The sequence below is a fragment of the Temnothorax americanus genome, unplaced genomic scaffold (genome assembly GCF_048541705.1).
Source record: "Temnothorax americanus isolate GAGA-0224 unplaced genomic scaffold, ASM4854170v1 Scaffold26, whole genome shotgun sequence".
In the NCBI taxonomy this organism is placed as follows: Eukaryota; Metazoa; Arthropoda; class Insecta; order Hymenoptera; family Formicidae; genus Temnothorax; species Temnothorax americanus.
Window position 1 is genome coordinate 2,004,051 of NW_027509401.1, and position 18,416 is coordinate 2,022,466.

Consider the following 18,416-nt stretch of genomic DNA (forward strand, 5'->3'; position numbering starts at 1 on the left):
TGACTGGCTCGCGCGGATGATGACGAAGCGAACCGTGTACTCTGCTCGAGTCGCGTGACCGACCGGGGAGGTGCAGTCGCCTCGCGGTTGTTGGTTCTCTTTCAGACTTGTTGAACAATAATCGAGTAATCCGTATTAGCAAAACCATAGTGCTTTGGATGGAATTATTAATTTTTTATTATATGACATAGAAAAAGAAAATTAAATCAGGGACGACTAATAATATAGCGAGAAGTTTTGTCGTGAGCCATGACAGATGAATTAATCGTCGATTAAGTTAATCGGAGTGAAGTCGAAAAAGCTCATTGGAATATATATATATATATATATATATATATATATATATATATATATCATTTAAATAAATAAGAAACGACAGGTACACACTGCTCGATTTCTGCAGTCAATGTGTTACATTCTGTTGGCAGATTATATATTATATTTCTGTTGGCATTCTCTATCCGACAAATGTTAGATGTTTTGCAAAATCTGTTTTCGACAGATTTAATTATCTCGAAGTCGTTATTGCTTTAAAAATATATATTTATAATTATAAATGATATATTATCTATTCCAATGCCTGTCTTTGCTTGTCTTTGCATTGCATTACACCTGTACATTTTATTTTAATTGCTGCTTAATTTCTGGACATTTGGCCTGTTCTGAATTCTTATCCAAGAAAAACTTCTTAATAAGAAAATTGTATATCTGTAAAAAAAATTCGCCGCTGCACTGAGGATGAGACGGTAGATACGTCCCTGACCGATGTTGATGGAATTGATGGAATGATGGAAACGAAACGCGCGAATGGCATGCGCGAGACGGAGCAACGTGAGCAAGATGATGCGGGAAAATACGGATTCGGAAGCCTTTTTCCAGAAGTATACAATATCGGAAGAAATCATGACGAGACTCGAATCTGTCAGGGAAGCGTTGAAAGATGATATCGCCCAGGCTAATCCGATGTGGAAAATTATAGCTGGACAGGTTAGAATCGCACATGTGTTGCTTATAAATTACAGTCTCTAAACAAAGTTTGCATAATCGTTTTATATATTATTTAACTTTTAAACTGACATGTGTTCTCCTTGGTACTTATTTATAAACATGAAATAATTATGGGAACAAAAAATCATTAATATTAGACCACTTCAAGTTATGTACATATACAGATAATGTGATTATTGCGAATGCATTGTTCAATGTTCGTTGTTCATGTAGAATAAAGAAGAAATATGTTCAGAAAGTGAAGGTAGCGACGATACTGATGAGCCGACGGACAATAGCGAGTCCCAAATAATGTGTGCCGCAAATCAATCAGTACCATTACAATCCACTCAGTTTTACTTTTCGCAAGTCGAGAGAGTGGCAGAACCAGAGAAATCTGCTGTCGCATTACCACAAAAGTGTGATATTTTAGAGTGCGCCTGTGAGAATTTAGAACGAAATAACGGCAGGCTAGACTTCGCTCAGTTAGAAAGCTTATCCGACGAGGATCTTGTCCCACTAGCGGACGAGATGAGAGGAAAATTAAGTCTCAAGGGGATCTATAATCTGTGTCTGTCGATGAGCGATATGACTATCGAGCAGAAAATGAAGTATATTAATACATTTTGCAAGCATATCTTGCTACCGAAGGTACCAATGGCATATTACTGATTTTACTAGATACTTTTTCCTCATACACACATTAATTATTGTTCGTATTGTGTTCATAGATAGTCGAACTCGAGGAGCCATCTCGTTTATTGTCATCTGCTATTGTTCAATGCATTAAAATATTTCCTGATGAGGTTCAGCAATTTATATTTGTTCCTATTCTCAATACTGAGTTGAAAGACATAACTTTGGTCACCACCATTGTGAACACATTTGACCAGGAAAGGAAAGCGATTCTCTTAAAGTAAGTTTCACACAATCGCGTGATATAGTCCAGGTTAATTTTACCTAAAAACTAAGAGTTAAATTTAAATAATTATTTTATATTTGAATACAATTTTATTTAATTCTAAAAATTGAAATTATAAAAATCACAAAAGTAGATTTAATGATTTTAAAAATATATTTTTTGCAGAGAGTTTCTTGCGTGTGTCCAGGAATTGAAAATGTGGCACATATCTATATTGCAAAATTTTTTATCCATAAGACTGGACCACAACATGACCGATAAAGTTGTCAAATTATTCTCAGAGAAGGCACTTTTTTATTCCAAAGATAAGAACTTTGGAAAGCTTGTGCTGTCATTTTTAAAAGTTAATACAGCACTATCTGAAGAGCAGAAAAGTATAATGACTGAAGTCGCCGCCGTGAATGAAACGTTATTCAAAAAACCTATAGAAAGTATTTTAAGCAAAATGTAATCGCTAAATCACACGTATAAACGACGCGAACAATTGTCTAGTTTCCTCCGATTAACAAATTTATACATATATTTGAAAATTCAAATCTTTTTAAGTTGAAATTTAATCTTTTTATATTATAATGATTTTCAAATATACTTTTGTATTTATATTCGATATTAATAACATTACAACCTAGTTATAATTTATACGTATAATTTGTTTTATTCTTAATATGAATTAAAATTTCTTTAGGCATAATTTTGAAGGATTTTTACTTTTATGTCCAGTAAACAGATTCACAATCCATTGTCTTTTTTATATTTTGTTTATGTGTAAATACTTTTCTCCAGCTCTATCAATTAAAATTTCTTCGCCATCTTTTCATTCAGCTTCTGTCCTCAGTTTTTTTACTGTGATATTTATACCACTTAAGAGTGAGAGAGATACGCAATGTCTTCCCTAGTGCCTGGTGTTTCCGATGGCTAATGATGTTGATATTCGTTCTTTTCGCATCGAATTTGGTATTATTTATTAATAAAGCATAGTATTTATAATGTGCTAATTGGACAAAATTTGCTATTATTCTGATGGAGATATTAATAACTAATACTAGTTGGACGAAAGGCGATGCGCGCGAGATACGAGTCCGTGGTCCGTGCGCCGATCAGCTGACCGGAGGTTTTTTTATTCGAATGTTCGAATGACAGTTCGCATTATTGTCTCGAAGCGATATACGATTCTAACGTTAAAGACCGGTGCCCGTTGACAATATTGTTCGCGGAGGCAGGCCGCCTCGATTGTCGTACGAGAATGACACAGGAATTGTCCGGTGTAACCATAGTGATATTTATAGCGGCGGGCGTTTTGACGATATTGTTACTATTCATCTTCGCGAAACGGCAGATCATGAGGTTCGCTTTGAGATCTCGTCGGGGCCCTCACATTCCCATAGGACACGATGCGAAAAAGGTACGTTTTACGTTTGGCCATGTAATTTTGAGGTTAACCCACTGTATCTGCATCGTTGCTATATTGTTGTTGTGAAACGTGCGGAAAATGTTTTTCAGTCCTTGAAGAAGGAAATAGAGAGGAGAATAGAAGTGATACCTAGGATCCAATACGAGCCGCAGCTGATCAGCGACCCTAGATACATTTTGACTCCAGGTGGACAAGCCCCGCCGCATTATTATAGATTAAAGGCGGTTGATGATGTTAAAACCTTGGGTAAGTTATCGTTGTATCATTCTTGGGTTGCCCCTGTTTCACGTCGTGTCTCTTTACAGAGACGGAGATCACGAGGTACGACAATTGTCTGAAGAGACATCCTTCGGAGAATCTGAGGGCATATTTGCTCACCACGCTCGCTACTCCATTAAACGGAAGTGGCCAGCGTTTAATTCATCAATTCTGTGATTTGTACGAACACGCGAGACACGACCCTACCGAATTCGGCGATGAGGAGTATCAAGTATACACTCGCCTGTTCCTGAAGTTGATGGACGCGTAAGTACGATTTGAAATGTCTACTAGTCTTTCGTACAAGAAGATGCGACGTGACATTTAAATGCTCCAAGCGTGTCTCTCAAGTGTTGCTGAAAAAAGGAATATTTAGCTTAGGTATAATTTATCAATTGTTCAGGGCACGTTTATTGAAATCATATCCGAGCAGCAGGAAGTCCAGCCCTAGTCGCACGCCGATCAAGAAGAGCGTGGAGACAAAGAGAAATATTCTGGAACCCAGGATGCGCCCGCCCGAGGAGCAAATTCTAACTGGTTCGAGACCCAACACTCTAACGGTAATAACATTAGACAATAGCGAGACGTCCGTGTAGCATTATGAGTGCCGTCACATCCAGCATATGTGACGAGGAAATTGTAGATAGGTATATCACGCTAAAATAATTTATATTGAACTGCGCGCAAATAGAACGTCCGATTTAGTTAGGAATTATTAATATGCATTTTTACTTTTACTAATAAACGCGCTTAAGCTCGCCATTCTATTCAAGTTGCGTATCAGTGTCGAATGACATATAGTTTGTATACAACGAGCAAGTACGTTTCTTTCTGTGATTTGTTTGATATTTACATGATATTTACATTTATACGAAATCAGCCTTACAAAATGGAATTTTCGCGCTCTTCGCACCGACATCGCTTGTAAAATATTTTAACAAGTACTGATGTACATAAGAAGTAACAGTGTGTAGAAGTCGCCGAATTAGAAAATTAGTGGTAGAACAGAATCTTTTTAAATCGTCCGTTTCTCGTTATACGTAATATTTTCAGGTGATAGTAGCGCTAAGTCGATAATGGTACATTCTCTTCCCGATTGACTCCGCAAATACATTTAATACTATACAATTTACATATACTCAGTCGCATATAGATCTACATATCTCTAATAAAATTCAGGAAAAATCTTTACAGTAATTAAAAGATAATAGAAAGGTATTCTTTCCCCTTTTTTAAATGTTTATCTTTGAATTAATGATGATAACGGATTAGCATATCTTTTTTCTACACGTCATTGTTTAAACATAGAAATTTTTAACAATTTAACGAATCGAATTTAATTATACAATAAGGATACCTGGACCTAAATGTACGTATAAACTTATCAAAGCTTGATATAATCATTACTTTATTAGTAATAAGGTATAGACATTAAAGAGATGTCAGGTGTATTTACAGATGTTCATTACAATTATAAGATTTGATATCGTTAGTGAAATTCAAGTCTGAGTAATGCAAATAAGTAAATTAGTTCAACGTAAAAACTTCCTTTTTTGTATAAAAATATATCCTACGTAAACTTTTGTTATATTTCATTAGTTATTGAAAACGAGTTTTGACTGACAAATAATTTTTCCATTCTGAGTTATAGTCGTCTTCATGCCTTAATAAAATCAATGCGCTTTGAAATGCAAGTATATATACATCAGGTACGGAACTGCTCCTCATGTGATTCAGCCATTTCATAATCTAAAAAGTAACCAATACGATTTAATGTATATTTATGTATAATAGACACATTGCGCTCGTTTCGCGACGAAAAGTTCCACCGCAATTGTAAATGTAATGTTTGTTTTTTCAATTGTTGAATATCAAGAGACTAAGTCTTTGTAATGTGTAAAAAATCTGTAGGCGACGAAAGACAAATTTACACATACCTGGCGTATTATGGATTTCCACATTTGTCGATCGATAAGCATAGAGATCGCCTGTGGAAACAGTCTTATCCTAATGTCTTGCGAAGTAATTAGCAAATCTTTATTCGGCAGGAAACAGTCCATGCCGGACAAGCAGACAACCAAGACAAATAAAATATCACAGTAAAATGTTATATTGTTTTTTTCATCTGGAGTTCCTACCATAAGCGCATCGATGTGTCTTATAAAATCTAAAATCCAATCTTTTTGTATTTCAAGATCGCAGAATTTCTCCGATCTCAAGTCAGCCTGCACTTTTTGTATATTTTCTAATAAATATTTTTGCATCCTATATATAAAAACAAAAAATTCATTAGGCAATTTGGCCAAGCATTAGATTTATAATTACTATTAATACCTACTCAGGATTAGACTTGGTTACGTTGACAAGTTCATTCAGCCAGGCGAATGGCTCGCTGATATTTCCCTTGAAGGCTGTCTGGACTCTAATAGCGATAGCGGTTTTCAGTCTTTCTCGTGTTACTTCCCACCAGGTGCCAGGCGCTGTCATTCTTTCGACATCCCTGATTAACAATTCCATCACAGCCGCAAAATATTTCTCGAAATGTTTGGACGTTAAGTCGATTTTTCCCGATATCTCGTCCAAAAGCGTAGTCAGCAACGTGCGATTTCCCATTTGTATATCGTTGCTTTTGAAAGCGGTGACGTAAGAAGACATGATGTAATTGAATAGATGAATATACTTTTTGTCATTTAACAAGATTTTGTTAATGATATAAAAGAGAGAAGTTTCGAGAAATTGTTTTAAGTTATTTGGCGAAATAGCGTGGCACAGGTGCTCCAAATTCGAGTAGAGCACCAAGTGTTTCTCGTCCAGCAATAATCGATCGATTTCTGATACGGTCGCATACATAGATAAGAAACTTTCCGTCAACAATTTCGCCGACGCCGAGATTTGACAATGACGACTCGCGATAGACAAGCTATACTCCTTAGCTGCCTCCGATATCTGCATGGTTTCTTTCAAGAAGTCCCATTTCATGTTTGGCAACGGTTTCTTGTGCTTATGAGCGAATATACGCAAACACTCGACTATGATTATGTGATTATTCCGATCCGCCTTGTCGCTTCGTCTCAAATACTCGCCGACGGCCCTTATCACGCTTTTCTCTGGCAGATACTTATAGTTTTGCGGTTCTCCTTGTGGCCAAGTATATATTCGCGATCTGAAGCCATTCAATTCGTCCCCAATATAGAAAATTAGAAGGTCTCCGGCCGCCGATAGGGCACTTCTGTTCACATTCTTCAGCATCTGGATCCAACAAGTGCCCGGTATGTATTGCGGCAGGTCCGCGGGCTCGTTATCTTTATTATCTGTCTTTCCGGATGCGCGCTGTACACCAATGTCCGGTAGGAAGTCTGAAGGCAAAGCACTCAGAGGAATTCGTTCTATCTGGTAAGACCTTAATGCCTTGAACGCCGCTCTCGCGACCCTCGTGTCATCGCCGACCGTGTAGCCCCACAAAAGAGTCACGACGTCGACGATGAGTCTGTCGTGGTCCTCGCTCGTACGAAATAAGTACGAGGGAATATTTGCAAAAAGATCGCACAGACTTTCCAGGACTATCGTACGCTTCTCCTTGCGCATCTTCGGTGCTAACACTTGCCACGTAGAATAAATGCCTGTCAAGTAAAATCATCAAGTGTTAATCATTAAAAGTGATAACTTTTACAGAATATCATAGAGGACACACAAGAGTGGCCAAGAAAACTGATGACGTCTTTTAAAAAAAAAAGTTTAGTATTCAAAGATACAATATGCAAGGTACCTATCACTGTGGACTTGCATAGGGCCGAGATGCTGTCGAGCGCGAGCGCACTGGCCGCACCGCTGTTCAGATCAACGCATCGATTCAGGATTTGCGACAGCAACGGCACAAGTTCCTCACCGTGCGCGGGCCGGTTCTCGCAAATGTACTTTATCGCCCGAGCGCATGCCACGTTCGAGCGCCAACTGTGATCTTTTTCCATGGTGTCCATCAGCGCGGTGGATATGAAACGATAACAGCGCGGCTCCTTCTCCAACGCCTTCAGATAAAGCTGGATTGCAAAATATTTCAGCGACTTGCCGCTGTTCAGTAGCGTATCCAATGTGTGGATAACGATTGGTAGATTTTCCTTAGTCATGGCAAACTCCGGCACAGTCAGCAACAGATATTTCAGCATGTAGCTATCATGAGTTCTAGTTAATTTATGCAGCAACAGGGACAGCGCGTGCGACGCGAAGAAGTTGATCTCCGTCGCTATTTGCACGAGAATATGGCAGACTTTCTGCACAACGAGAGGTTCGTCGCTACGCAGGAAGATCCCGCACAGGACCAGTTTACACATGTATCTCAGATCTATTGGTGCGAGAGACAAGTTCTCCAGCCATGACAGAGTGTCAGCTTCCACAGAATATAGACTGCGAATGAGTTCCATATAAAATTGGATGTATCCATTGCTATAGCTGAATATGAACAGCATCTTATTTGAAATAGTACCGTTACCAGTGTCTGTTTCCTTTTGGGACATTATCTTAATTAATAATTTTTTCGCTGTCACTAACGCATCAGAGCACAATAGCGATGGATAGGCCAACCACTTTATCAAGGCTGCAGCTAACGTGTTTAATAATATAACGTGGCACGGCATTCTGTCCACGATAACTGTACCTATTATATGTCACACAAATTGATCAAAATTAATCTTACAATTTTTTTAGGTAACATCACTGCCTTTAAAAATATATGATTTTATTATATCGAAATTTACATATTTTATAAATATACTTACATATTTGAAGGGCGTCAGGTAAATAAGCTGCAGGACATATCAAAATTATTTCTGCCATCAAAACTATCGTAATATTTCCTATGTAATTGTAACAGCATTCGAAGAGATCCAATATCGTGCAAAAATTTTGTACAGGTTCATGACCGTGTTCCAAAAGCTGTATCGTCAAAGATGCGATTAAAGGTACTAACGCGGTACACAACTCCTGATCTCTCTTCGACAACGTCATATCCGCGAGTTCCAGAACTCGGCAATTTGCATCAATGCAAGTGTCCGCTCGATTAGTGCACAGCCAGAGTAAGATCTCTGTTCGTAAATTTGTAGCGTCGCTAGATTTAATTACAAGATCCCATGTCTCCCGTTTGCAACTCTCATACGAATCTATGGAAGGATTGCACAATACGTGCACGAATACTGGACGCAGTAGCTCCACACTCTGCTCCATAACTCTGAAATTCGGATAAATCAGTAAAATTTAATAATTTCTTTTAATATGCTTCTATTCAATTTGAAACTGAGATAACTCCAATTTATAAAGGCAAAAGCAAATAATGTAATATATTCCTATACGTGCATGCAATATGATTCTTATGTTAATAGCGTACTGTTTGTCGTGATGATGCATGATGAACTTCATTTGATTCAGTACGGATCTCCAGCTGAGCTTTTCCTGAATCAGGATCGTGATAAATGGATGCTGAGTAGGGACTTCGAGAGTGTATTTAATGCATTTATCGTGCGACTTCCAATCTAATATCAACAATCGACTTACTGCCACGGTGACTGCCTGATAATTTCTAAAATTTGCAATAATGTTAAATAAAACTTACTTATTTCAATGGTATTCATTTAATACGTATGCACATACTTTGAAGAAGATAAGCATGCCATAAATGTTGCTAATGCACACTTGATGTCCCATAATCCAGTCTCGCCAAGTATAACCAATGCTTGGCACGCAGATGTGCTAACTATAGAATCCTCACTGTTGCATTTAGACGAGAGTAATTTAAATTCTGATATCTATAAAAAAGAAACGTATATATGGAAACAATACAAACACCAAGAAAGTACTAAAATGATTATCGAGATGGGAAGATTATATACGTTCGAAATATTCTTTTCTTCCGTTTCCAATTTCTTTTTAATTATCTCAATCAGTTTGGATGTCGCCTGTGGAAAAGCAAAAGAACTTGAGTAACCATACACAGTCGCAGCACGAATGCAGATAGGTGATTAATTTTTCTTGCCATACTTACATGTGATATCAAAATAGGATTCTTTGATCTCAATTTATAATCAATCTCTTCCATGTTTCACGCTTAATGTAGATAAAGACGAGATTAAAAACCAACGCAATCCACTTTATCACTGGACAGAAAAAATTACGCGAGGGTGACATGAGATATTAACGGATAAAACACAAATATATCCCACATATTTTGTAAATAAAGCATAAAAAGTGATATCCACCAATGAAAGCATGAAACTCGTAGCATAACCTCAATCACCCTTGCTTACCTTCGCCACTGCCGGCATTGTCGCATTTAGCAGTACCGCAGCTTCACAAAATACTATAATACTATCAATCGATATGTTACCGGCTCACTGTTAATAATTACAGATATTTACTGACGTCAATAAAAATTCAAATTAAAAAGTCAACAAAGTCTTACTCTTTAAAGGAATATAATTAGCAATATATAAAAGTAGATTAATAAATAAATATGTTCAGTTTCTTCTTTTTGTCTTTATTTCCCGGTCTACTACTTCTCTCTTCTCTTTATTAGAACTTTTACAGATACCTCAAAGAGTAAGAATTTTATCACACTTATATATATATATATATATATATATATATATATATATATAAACTACTAATTTCATTACTTGACCGATTTTTTTATTTCTGTCGGATGTAACGAAATAAAAGTAATGGAACCTCGTCAGGTGATTAAAATTAGGGCCGGTATCACAGTCTCCGATTAACGTGATTCTCCGATTAAACTCACTAGTTTAATCGGAGAATCACGTTAATCGGAGACTGTGATACCGGCCCCCTTAGTCCGACACATTCATGGAAGCCATCGATACTTCATTTATGTAATTTGTAGGATGCTTTTTATTTTATCCATTAATATACTTTGATGTCGTCAATTTCAATAGCCTCGTCCTCTGAATCTAATAGCGACAAACCGCGTGATTTCTCAACTTCGTCTCTCATAATTTGAAAAATGAAGACAGTGAAAGAAAAATAAAGGCAAAGATGTTTGAGATTTTTGAATATATTTATTTGTATGGACAAGTTGGAGCATAGTGCACAATATATTTAATATATAGTAGTCTGAGGAAGGGGGATCAGAGTACATTCTGGAGTTTGAACACAATATCTTACAATTTAACGACAAGATGCCTGCATGTTTTTTTTTCTTCTTCTGTACCTGCTTCTCTGTACGTTATGTTTACTCGTATATTCATATACTCGAGATGTATAATATATAAAGCGTAACGACTCACTATTTTTATCATTCTAAAAAAAGGAGACGAGAATAAGGGTCCTTGTTTATTATGTTATATGTCTCAGTTCTCTTAGCATCGTTTACCATTTTCGCTTCTATCCTCTCATACTTCATTTATACGTGCATACATACATACGCGCACCTATTCACCCTTTTGTCTCATACAGTTTTTCCGTTAACTCTTTTTCTCCGTTTCTTACTTTCTCGCTTTCTCTCTCTCTCTCTCTCTCACTCACTCTCTTCTTTCTCTCACGATACTCTCACGATCGATTATGCAACGTCCTGGCAAATATGCGTAGTACTTTGCTACAGTGTGTCGTATTCTCGGACACGGAGGTTGTCTCCAATTGCTAATTACATGCGCTCCCTATTACACTTGGGCGAGTTGCGCGTCCCAGGGGGTTTTCCATTCCCGCAGGGCGAGCGGGGCCGGCAGGAGGGGTGCGAGGGGGGCGAGAACCATCTACATGAACCACAAAACTGTAATCCGTCTTCCGGTAATGTGCGATTCGCGTGTAGGTGCAATAAAGCTCTTCGAGCTTACGAGAGACGATTCTCACCATCCTTCTCTCCTTATATCTTTCTCCCTCTACGTATCCCCTAATTAGCGATTAACGATCTATATTAAAATTCTTTTTTTTCCTTGCTTACTGAAAGCAAATACATTTTACAGCCTGTACAATTGAGTAAAGCGACGCGGCGCACTCTTGGTTCACTCTCACATTCTTCATTTCTTACCTTTCTCTCTTTCTTTCTCTCTCTCTCTCTCTCTCACACACACACACACACACACACACACGCGCGCGCGCGCTCTCTCTCTCTCTCTCTCTCTCTCTCTCTCTCTCTCTCTCTCTCTCTCTCTCTCTCTCTTTCTCTCTCTTACCTTTCCTTTACACCTCCACTTGCGAAGGCAGCGCGGGCCAGGGCAGGGTCCAGGTACTCAAGCTATCTCTGCGTGTTGCTTTCCATTCTTTTTTCGCAATTTTTTTTTTTATGCTCATGGAGATCCCAGAATATCGGGTCCCTCGATCGTTTCGTGTACTCTCTTGCTATCTCTCTCCTTCTTTCGGGTCTCTTCTATCTTTTTATGTTTTTTTTTTTTTTTTTTTTAAAAATCACAGAGCAGCACCAGCATTTATTTCTTTTAAAGCCCACCCCTTCGTCCGCTGGGTGCCTCACTAAAACTGAGGCGGATCACTTCTTATTTCTCTCACTCATTCACATGTGCGCACAAACATACTCACATGCACCCACACATGGAAAACACACACACACACAAAGCATGTATAGTACACCTTCTCATAAGTGCGCGCGCGCTTCTCTATCGCGGTTTCGCTTAGGTTCGGCAAAAATGGATGCATTGCGTTTTGCCCCGTCCCTCTTCCATTCCTTCGTTTTATTAAATATGTTCGTTTTTCCCCCCCCCTGCTATATGAAACGCATCATCGGCCGTATCTTTTGATTTGGCATTTGCAAAACGCTGCCCGATAAAATTTCTCGCACCGCCGTTACCTCTTCTTTTTTTCTTCCATTTATCTCTTCTCTCTCTCTCTCTCTCTCTCTCTCTCTCTCTCTCTCTCTCTCTCTCTCTCTCTCTCTCTCTCTCTCTACCTTACGTCACACTGACGATAGTAATAAAATAATATAATTAATAATCAATAATCGCATAATATATATAAAATGGATGACGATAGTAGTTACTGAACAAACATTATGTAGTTTATAGATACATATATATATATATATAGTTGCATATGCATACGTAATTATACGCCTCGCTCGATCCTCCTATTTACCCACTCTCTGGATCTCGCCCCTCTGCACCCCTCCTCCGACCCTCCGTTCCCCTCTTTTTCTCCCCCTAGCTTTATCGCGCATCACTGGCTACCATTACCTTAGTAAACAAATAGCGTTCTAGCATCGAATTTACAGTCACTTAACGCCACTTAATTATTTAGAATCAACGCATTACGTGTCGCCTCGTTTTTCTTTTCTTCTTTTGTCGTCCTCTCACGACTCGTCTTTATAAATCGTTCATGCCTCAAGGACGAGTTCGCTCTGGTTGCGTTATTGGCATTTTGCGATCGGTCAACACACAATCATGAATTCTTCATTTCCCTAAGAGATAAGTTATCAGCAAGTTATACAATTTCTCTACAAAAATCGAAGTCTGCGCACCTAAATTCTTTGTCTTATTTCTTTACAATAAAATACATCGATACGGAATCTATACGCACGCACACGCATCCACACATGCATGCATTCATTATGCTTGTACAAGGCAGTCGACGCACGTGATTCGCTCTCTTACATCTCTCTCGTGTACCCTATATATAATCGTTACATATTTTTTTTACCTCTTTCTCTCTCTCTTCCTCTTACATATATATGCACACGCACACGTATACATGCGTTCGCTCGCTCGCTCTTAAGCTTCTCTATGCTCGATAAAAATTCCACCTCGACACACACGCTCGAGTCTGAGAGTCGGGGGCGGAGCCGCGCTCGCACCCGGCACGCAATTAAATTCACACTCCCCGTAATTTTTTGCCAGCGCGGCCCCGCGGACGCGAGAACGCCGACGGTGCCGTCCGTCCTCGCGTGCTTCAGTCTAACGAGACGACTGGTTTCCTCGCGATCGAGTCGTCGCGTATCTTCCACGCGCCTCGTCTCGGTAGGACGGACTGGACCTCTCTTGGCCTGTCCTAACTTCGAATCCCGACTACCGAATGTCGCTACCTCTCAGTCAATACTTCCCGGATCTGCAATTCTCCGTCTCATTCCGAGCTACGGTCCTACCTAGGCAAGATCTTTTTAGATCTGTACGCTAGAAAGAAAAGAGAAACCGAGCGTTATCAGGGTCAGCAGGCGTCAGCGAGGAATCAACGAGACTTTAGGATGGCACTGAGCGAGCCCAGTCCACACCGAAACGAGGCAATCTCTCACTCGATCCCGCTCGAGGACATCTCACGAGGTAACTCGTACCCCTCAAAATCTGTCAGAGAGTTATCTACGAGCTAAGATCGAGCTCCCAGTCGCTTATTCTTACACTAGCCGAAGGCGTCTGTACATTATGCGGCGCGTGTTCCTTAGATATACACTATGTACACGAAGAAGGATATCCAGCAAGCTGGTTTCGTCTGCACGAAGATCGTGGATCCGCAATGGACATACCGTGGGAGGTGCCTCACGATACTCGGGGGATGCGTAAGGAGGAAAATCGTCCTCTTGGCGTGCGAGCATCAGTCCAATAATTCGATACAGCCGGAGGATTGCTTTCTCACGATCGTCTCGTCGAGCCTACCGCGATCAGTTCAACAGATTAATCATCAACAGCTCTGTCCGAGAATGGACAACGTATTTGTGCGTCGGATCGAGTTCAGTCTCTTACTTTCCTCACCCTCTAAATTCATATAGTACTTTCTAGGGGTGACATGTGACATTTACAATTAACGGATACTGGGTTCGATCTCTCACCCCCATGTCTCGATTTTATGAGGTATATTAGAAAATTAAAGGTTGTGAGAGTAAAAGATGTGATGGTTAATCGATTTTGAAATATTTTAATAAGATTTCAAAAAGATATTATTTAAGTCTTTTCTATGAGTAGCCTGATACTTTTAAATGTAATATTACATGACTAATAACTAGCGCTTGCTAGCGTGCGCCCTTAACGCGAGATTTGCCCTTTCGTTCTCCCTATTATCTGAAATACAATGTTCGGTATATCTAATGGACTTTATAATTCATCAGTTTCCCGAGTTTATCGAGGCCTCCAATTTCGCCAGAACTCGCCGTACTGTATCGCGAGGTCATGTTTACTAATGGAAAATCACTCGTGGCGGTTGCGTGTAATAAGCGTTTCTTCGATCCTCGCACGTGTGCGATTTAAATTCAAAAGCCATGCGTCATTATTGTCGCCGAGCATTGGAAATTGTTATGTGCGCGTGGGATTGATAAAGGACTGCCTCCCTCTCCCTCCGGATTTGACGAAACCGCGAGTTGCAACGCTTGTCACGCTAAAAATGGACAATCACCGCGTTTTATTCGTTATAACACTTTCGGTATATAGTACTTTCCACGTTTGCACCTGATTTGGAAAGTCGTGGATCTTCCGTGATCCACCAGTCTCATTGATTTTATTCAGACCTATAATAGCGTCAGTATTCATGATTTACTACTCGTGTATCTAGAATTCCTAGTTCAATCCAGTTCGCAAGGGCACGAATAAACCACATGGAGCACCCCGCATCTCATCGCTCTAAAGTTCCGGTTAGCGTTATCGAGCAAGTGAATAACACACCACATGGAACACTACCATTCTTTTACTTGGCCACCACCCCCTTGATTCTGATATTTCAGCCAGTCTTCGGTCCCATCTAGTCTTCAATTCCAAGTAGTTTGGGCCGTTGTTGAAAAGGACACCGTCACCCGTCATCTTGGTCGCATCGTGGTCCTAACGTTTCAACTAGCTCTCCCAGATTCCCCACTTCGACTGACATCGAGAGAACGGGCGGCACAGAGCAGGTAAAGAACACCTCGGCCTCTTTACCGGCTACATCTTGGTCCTAATCCGGCCGTCGTCAGCCTCTCTTTACTGGTTACACCTTGGTCCTAATCCAGCCGTACAACCTAGCATGAAAAATACACGCGGCACCCCTGCTCAGTGTCGGCTACACCGCTCGTTCGCTCGTGTCCATGCCTCCTACGGCTGCCTGCCGCCGCCGGCGGCGGTGCCGTGCGGGTGTCCCGCACCGGGCGCGCCGCTCGCCGCCGCCGGATGCGTGTGGTGGACCTGTGTGGCGGAGCTGCCCCCGGCGGTTCCGCCGGGCAGGACGGAAGCGGGGGCCGCGGGTCACTTGGGCGGGAATGGCGAGATCACCGAGGCGGCTACCGCGGCGGCCTGCTGACTCGCCAGCACTGCCGCTGCAACACACACAGAGAGACAGCAGGCCATTAATGTTTCGTCACGATTACTCTGGAGCACCTACTAAACGCGCGCGTTTGCTTTCCAGCTGTTGCTGTTGCTTTGCTGTTCGGATGATGGCGACCCGCGGCACCCGAAAACGAGATCTAACTCGAAGCGTATTCTGTGACCAAGACGGAAGAAACCAAGATTCTCCATCAGTTGAGAAAACAGCTTTCCCCATCAGTGCGATTGATTTGTATTACGCAATACGAGATCGTGTTGCATTTACTGCGAATCGCGAAGAGGTTGAAGATTTGGTCGAAGAATGAAACACCTGACACTACTTCTATGTGAGAAAACGAGGAAGCGTCAGCGATCAAACGGCTATTCAGTGGGCATGGTAAGTCCAAGAATAATTGAGAACCATTGATTACCGATCGTTTGTGATATCATAATATGAAACAACTTGAGACGTACGAACTCAAGACATTAAAATAATAATAGAATAAAAGATGAAAAAGTATGATGTGTGATTAAAGAGAAAGTATCATTTCCAGATGAAAATGGAACTTTCTCTTTGTACTAATTAAAACATTTTCACTGTATTACTCAATTATAATATTACACGATTCAATCTTTAACTGTTATATGTAAACTGCTCGATGTCGCTATTAATGCCCCTAAAACTTGATGACAATTGATTGTTAAGTTTCTTATCTGACGAGTTACGGTAAGAGACGCAGCAGAAAGTGTATCTATCATGGCTGTGAAAATCGCACACCGACAAGTAGTTCTTTTCGAGCCTGGATTTTCGAGACGATCGTTAACGAGTGCAATCCTCCAGGAAACGCATCGTGTCCTCCCGACCTCGAGGAAAAAACCCGTATATTTCGAGATGTATAAACACAGAGCTACTTCCATCACTACTCGATGGAAAATGACGACGGATATGTGTGTGGTGAGAAGTGGTGGGAAAGCATACAAATTGGCGTGTACCTAAGCGATCGTTTTTTTTTTCTATCTCTCTCGCTCTTGCTTTTGTCTCAATGATCTCGCGCCTACAATGCATTCCCTAGTCGCGTGATTACGGACTTCCCTCGTTCACGCGAAAGTCCTGGCAGTGTTGGCTCCATAAGCGTACCACTTGGTCGATTAAGTTCGCTGATTGGCGACCGCTTTTTGCGTACGAAAACGTCGTCAACGTGAGGCGTCGTAATAGTAACAATAACAATGAAATAAAATCTGGCAATGTAAAAAAACTAAGAGTAGTAAAAAGATTAAAATTAAATTTTATCCAAACGGAGAATTCTAGATAATCTAAATTTAAAAAAATCTAAATTTATATCTTGTTTCTATTTCTTTCGAAAAACCGGATTACGCGTTTTAATTCCAAGATATTGAGAACATTGTATCGCGTATTTCTGTTATTTTCAATAAACATGTCTTTGTACTTTGATCCTCGAGATGTAAAAGAAAAGAAAAAAATAGGCGAGAAGAAAAATAAGGGGAAATATCACTCTCCAAAAGCACATAGTTCGTTAATATTGAAAGTTATCAATATCAAATCTGTTTTCAATAGATAATAAAAGAAGAGGATATTTTTACAAATCGCAAACGACGTTCTCGTAACAAAAACCGTACTCCAATCGCGACTAAACGCAAAAATCAAAACTATAAGGTCCTGACGACTATTTTACTGCAAAAGAAGCTTTCGTGGAAGACTACCGAGGTCTAACGAAGGATACATACATGGATGCGAACGCGAATACGTATCGCGCTCATGAGAAGACAGAACGTTGCAAATTAAAAAGAGTCTAAATGCCAAAATTTTAAGATTTACGGGGTAAACTTGAAAATAATCTTTTTTTTCTATGCCGAGTATCAATAAAATTATACGTATCAATATTCGCGACTTTAGGACATAAAACTACTAAATTCTTTTTCAGATTTGCAAATAAGTTATCATTATCGTTGAATATTTAACAATTTTTAACGATGAGAAGCATGGATTTCTTTCGTTAAAAATAACACCTTCTTTAAGCTATAACATTCTTTTTGGCATCTAGACCTTTTAATTTATACGTTCCGTTAGAGACTGTATTCCTCGCGCATACCATCAATATCAACATTAGCGCTGGCATCGATATCCATATCAAGCTCGATGAGGTCGTTAGCGTCATCGTTACTGTTATATGCGAGTGCCTATCACCCGCAACCGGGTGATCTCGCCCATAAAATCCTGTTAACTTTTCTTCCGTTCCGGAAAGAAGCACGATAAATAATTATCACAGTCTGAACTATACGTCTAATCCTTACTTGCGCCCTACTTGCGGTACACAGCTTACATGGCTAATCTACACACGGCCGCAGTTATACTTCAATATTTCCAAAATATTCAATTCGTCGCTACGAGACTCGTTACATACATATATGTATAGATATACAGAATGTTTCGGAAGTCGTACGCTTTCTCTCAACTACGGACACCGGCGACGCTGAACAGAATATCTCGAAAGTATTTTTCTGGATTGCAAGTCAATTTATATATATATATATATATATATATATATATATATATATATATATATATAAAAGACTGAAAAATTTTAATAAATAAAATAACAGATGCCATTCAAAC

General features: G+C 39.7%; 4 protein-coding genes across 6 annotated transcripts in view; 2 read left to right on the plus strand and 2 right to left on the minus strand.

Moving 5' to 3' along the window:
* Nucleotides 1-31: 31 nt before the first annotated feature.
* LOC143899283 (uncharacterized) lies at nt 32-2,600 on the plus strand. The gene is made up of 4 exons (XM_077409478.1): nt 32-987; nt 1,222-1,638; nt 1,719-1,903; nt 2,075-2,600. Exons 1-4 carry the CDS (start codon nt 808-810, stop codon nt 2,358-2,360), a joined length of 1,068 nt encoding a protein of 355 aa, XP_077265604.1. The 5' UTR covers nt 32-807; the 3' UTR covers nt 2,361-2,600.
* Nucleotides 2,601-2,707: 107 nt separating this feature from the next.
* LOC143899286 (protein C1orf43 homolog) lies at nt 2,708-5,688 on the plus strand. The gene is made up of 4 exons (XM_077409482.1): nt 2,708-3,311; nt 3,410-3,566; nt 3,626-3,845; nt 3,982-5,688. Exons 1-4 carry the CDS (start codon nt 3,153-3,155, stop codon nt 4,172-4,174), a joined length of 729 nt encoding a protein of 242 aa, XP_077265608.1. The 5' UTR covers nt 2,708-3,152; the 3' UTR covers nt 4,175-5,688.
* On the minus strand, nt 4,969-9,870 carry LOC143899280 (focadhesin). The gene is made up of 9 exons (XM_077409469.1): nt 9,610-9,870; nt 9,458-9,523; nt 9,219-9,373; nt 8,956-9,147; nt 8,351-8,799; nt 7,345-8,229; nt 5,917-7,198; nt 5,516-5,843; nt 4,969-5,327 (listed from the first exon to the last, which is right to left on the minus strand). The coding sequence occupies exons 1-9, from the start codon at nt 9,661-9,663 to the stop codon at nt 5,178-5,180; spliced, it is 3,561 nt and encodes a 1,186-aa protein (XP_077265595.1). The 5' UTR covers nt 9,664-9,870; the 3' UTR covers nt 4,969-5,177.
* A 747-nt stretch (nt 9,871-10,617) lies between these two features.
* The window catches only part of LOC143899297 (uncharacterized), a 151,378-nt gene continuing 143,579 nt past the window's right edge, over nt 10,618-18,416 (minus strand). For all 3 annotated transcript variants that reach the window (XM_077409514.1, XM_077409516.1, XM_077409515.1), the window contains exon 5: nt 10,618-15,795. In XM_077409514.1, coding sequence (XP_077265640.1) covers nt 15,725-15,795 — 71 coding nt within the window. In that variant the 3' untranslated portion in view covers nt 10,618-15,724. The remainder of the gene's footprint in view (nt 15,796-18,416) is intronic.

Excerpts from the sequence above, each read along its gene's own strand:
- LOC143899283 (XM_077409478.1), top strand. The coding sequence starts at position 808 with ATGGCATGCGCGAGACGGAGCAACGTGAGCAAGATGATGCGGGAAAAT. Across the intron at positions 988-1,221 it reads GGAAAATTATAGCTGGACAG|AATAAAGAAGAAATATGTTC; the intron begins GTTAGAATCGCA and ends TTGTTCATGTAG. Across the intron at positions 1,639-1,718 it reads AGCATATCTTGCTACCGAAG|ATAGTCGAACTCGAGGAGCC; the intron begins GTACCAATGGCA and ends TTGTGTTCATAG.
- LOC143899286 (XM_077409482.1), top strand. The coding sequence starts at position 3,153 with ATGACACAGGAATTGTCCGGTGTAACCATAGTGATATTTATAGCGGCG. Across the intron at positions 3,312-3,409 it reads TAGGACACGATGCGAAAAAG|TCCTTGAAGAAGGAAATAGA; the intron begins GTACGTTTTACG and ends AATGTTTTTCAG. Across the intron at positions 3,567-3,625 it reads TGATGATGTTAAAACCTTGG|AGACGGAGATCACGAGGTAC; the intron begins GTAAGTTATCGT and ends GTCTCTTTACAG.
- LOC143899280 (XM_077409469.1), bottom strand. The coding sequence starts at position 9,663 with ATGGAAGAGATTGATTATAAATTGAGATCAAAGAATCCTATTTTGATA. Across the intron at positions 9,524-9,609 it reads ATCCTATTTTGATATCACAT|GCGACATCCAAACTGATTGA; the intron begins GTAAGTATGGCA and ends GCTTTTCCACAG. Across the intron at positions 9,148-9,218 it reads GCATGCTTATCTTCTTCAAA|AAATTATCAGGCAGTCACCG; the intron begins GTATGTGCATAC and ends TGCAAATTTTAG.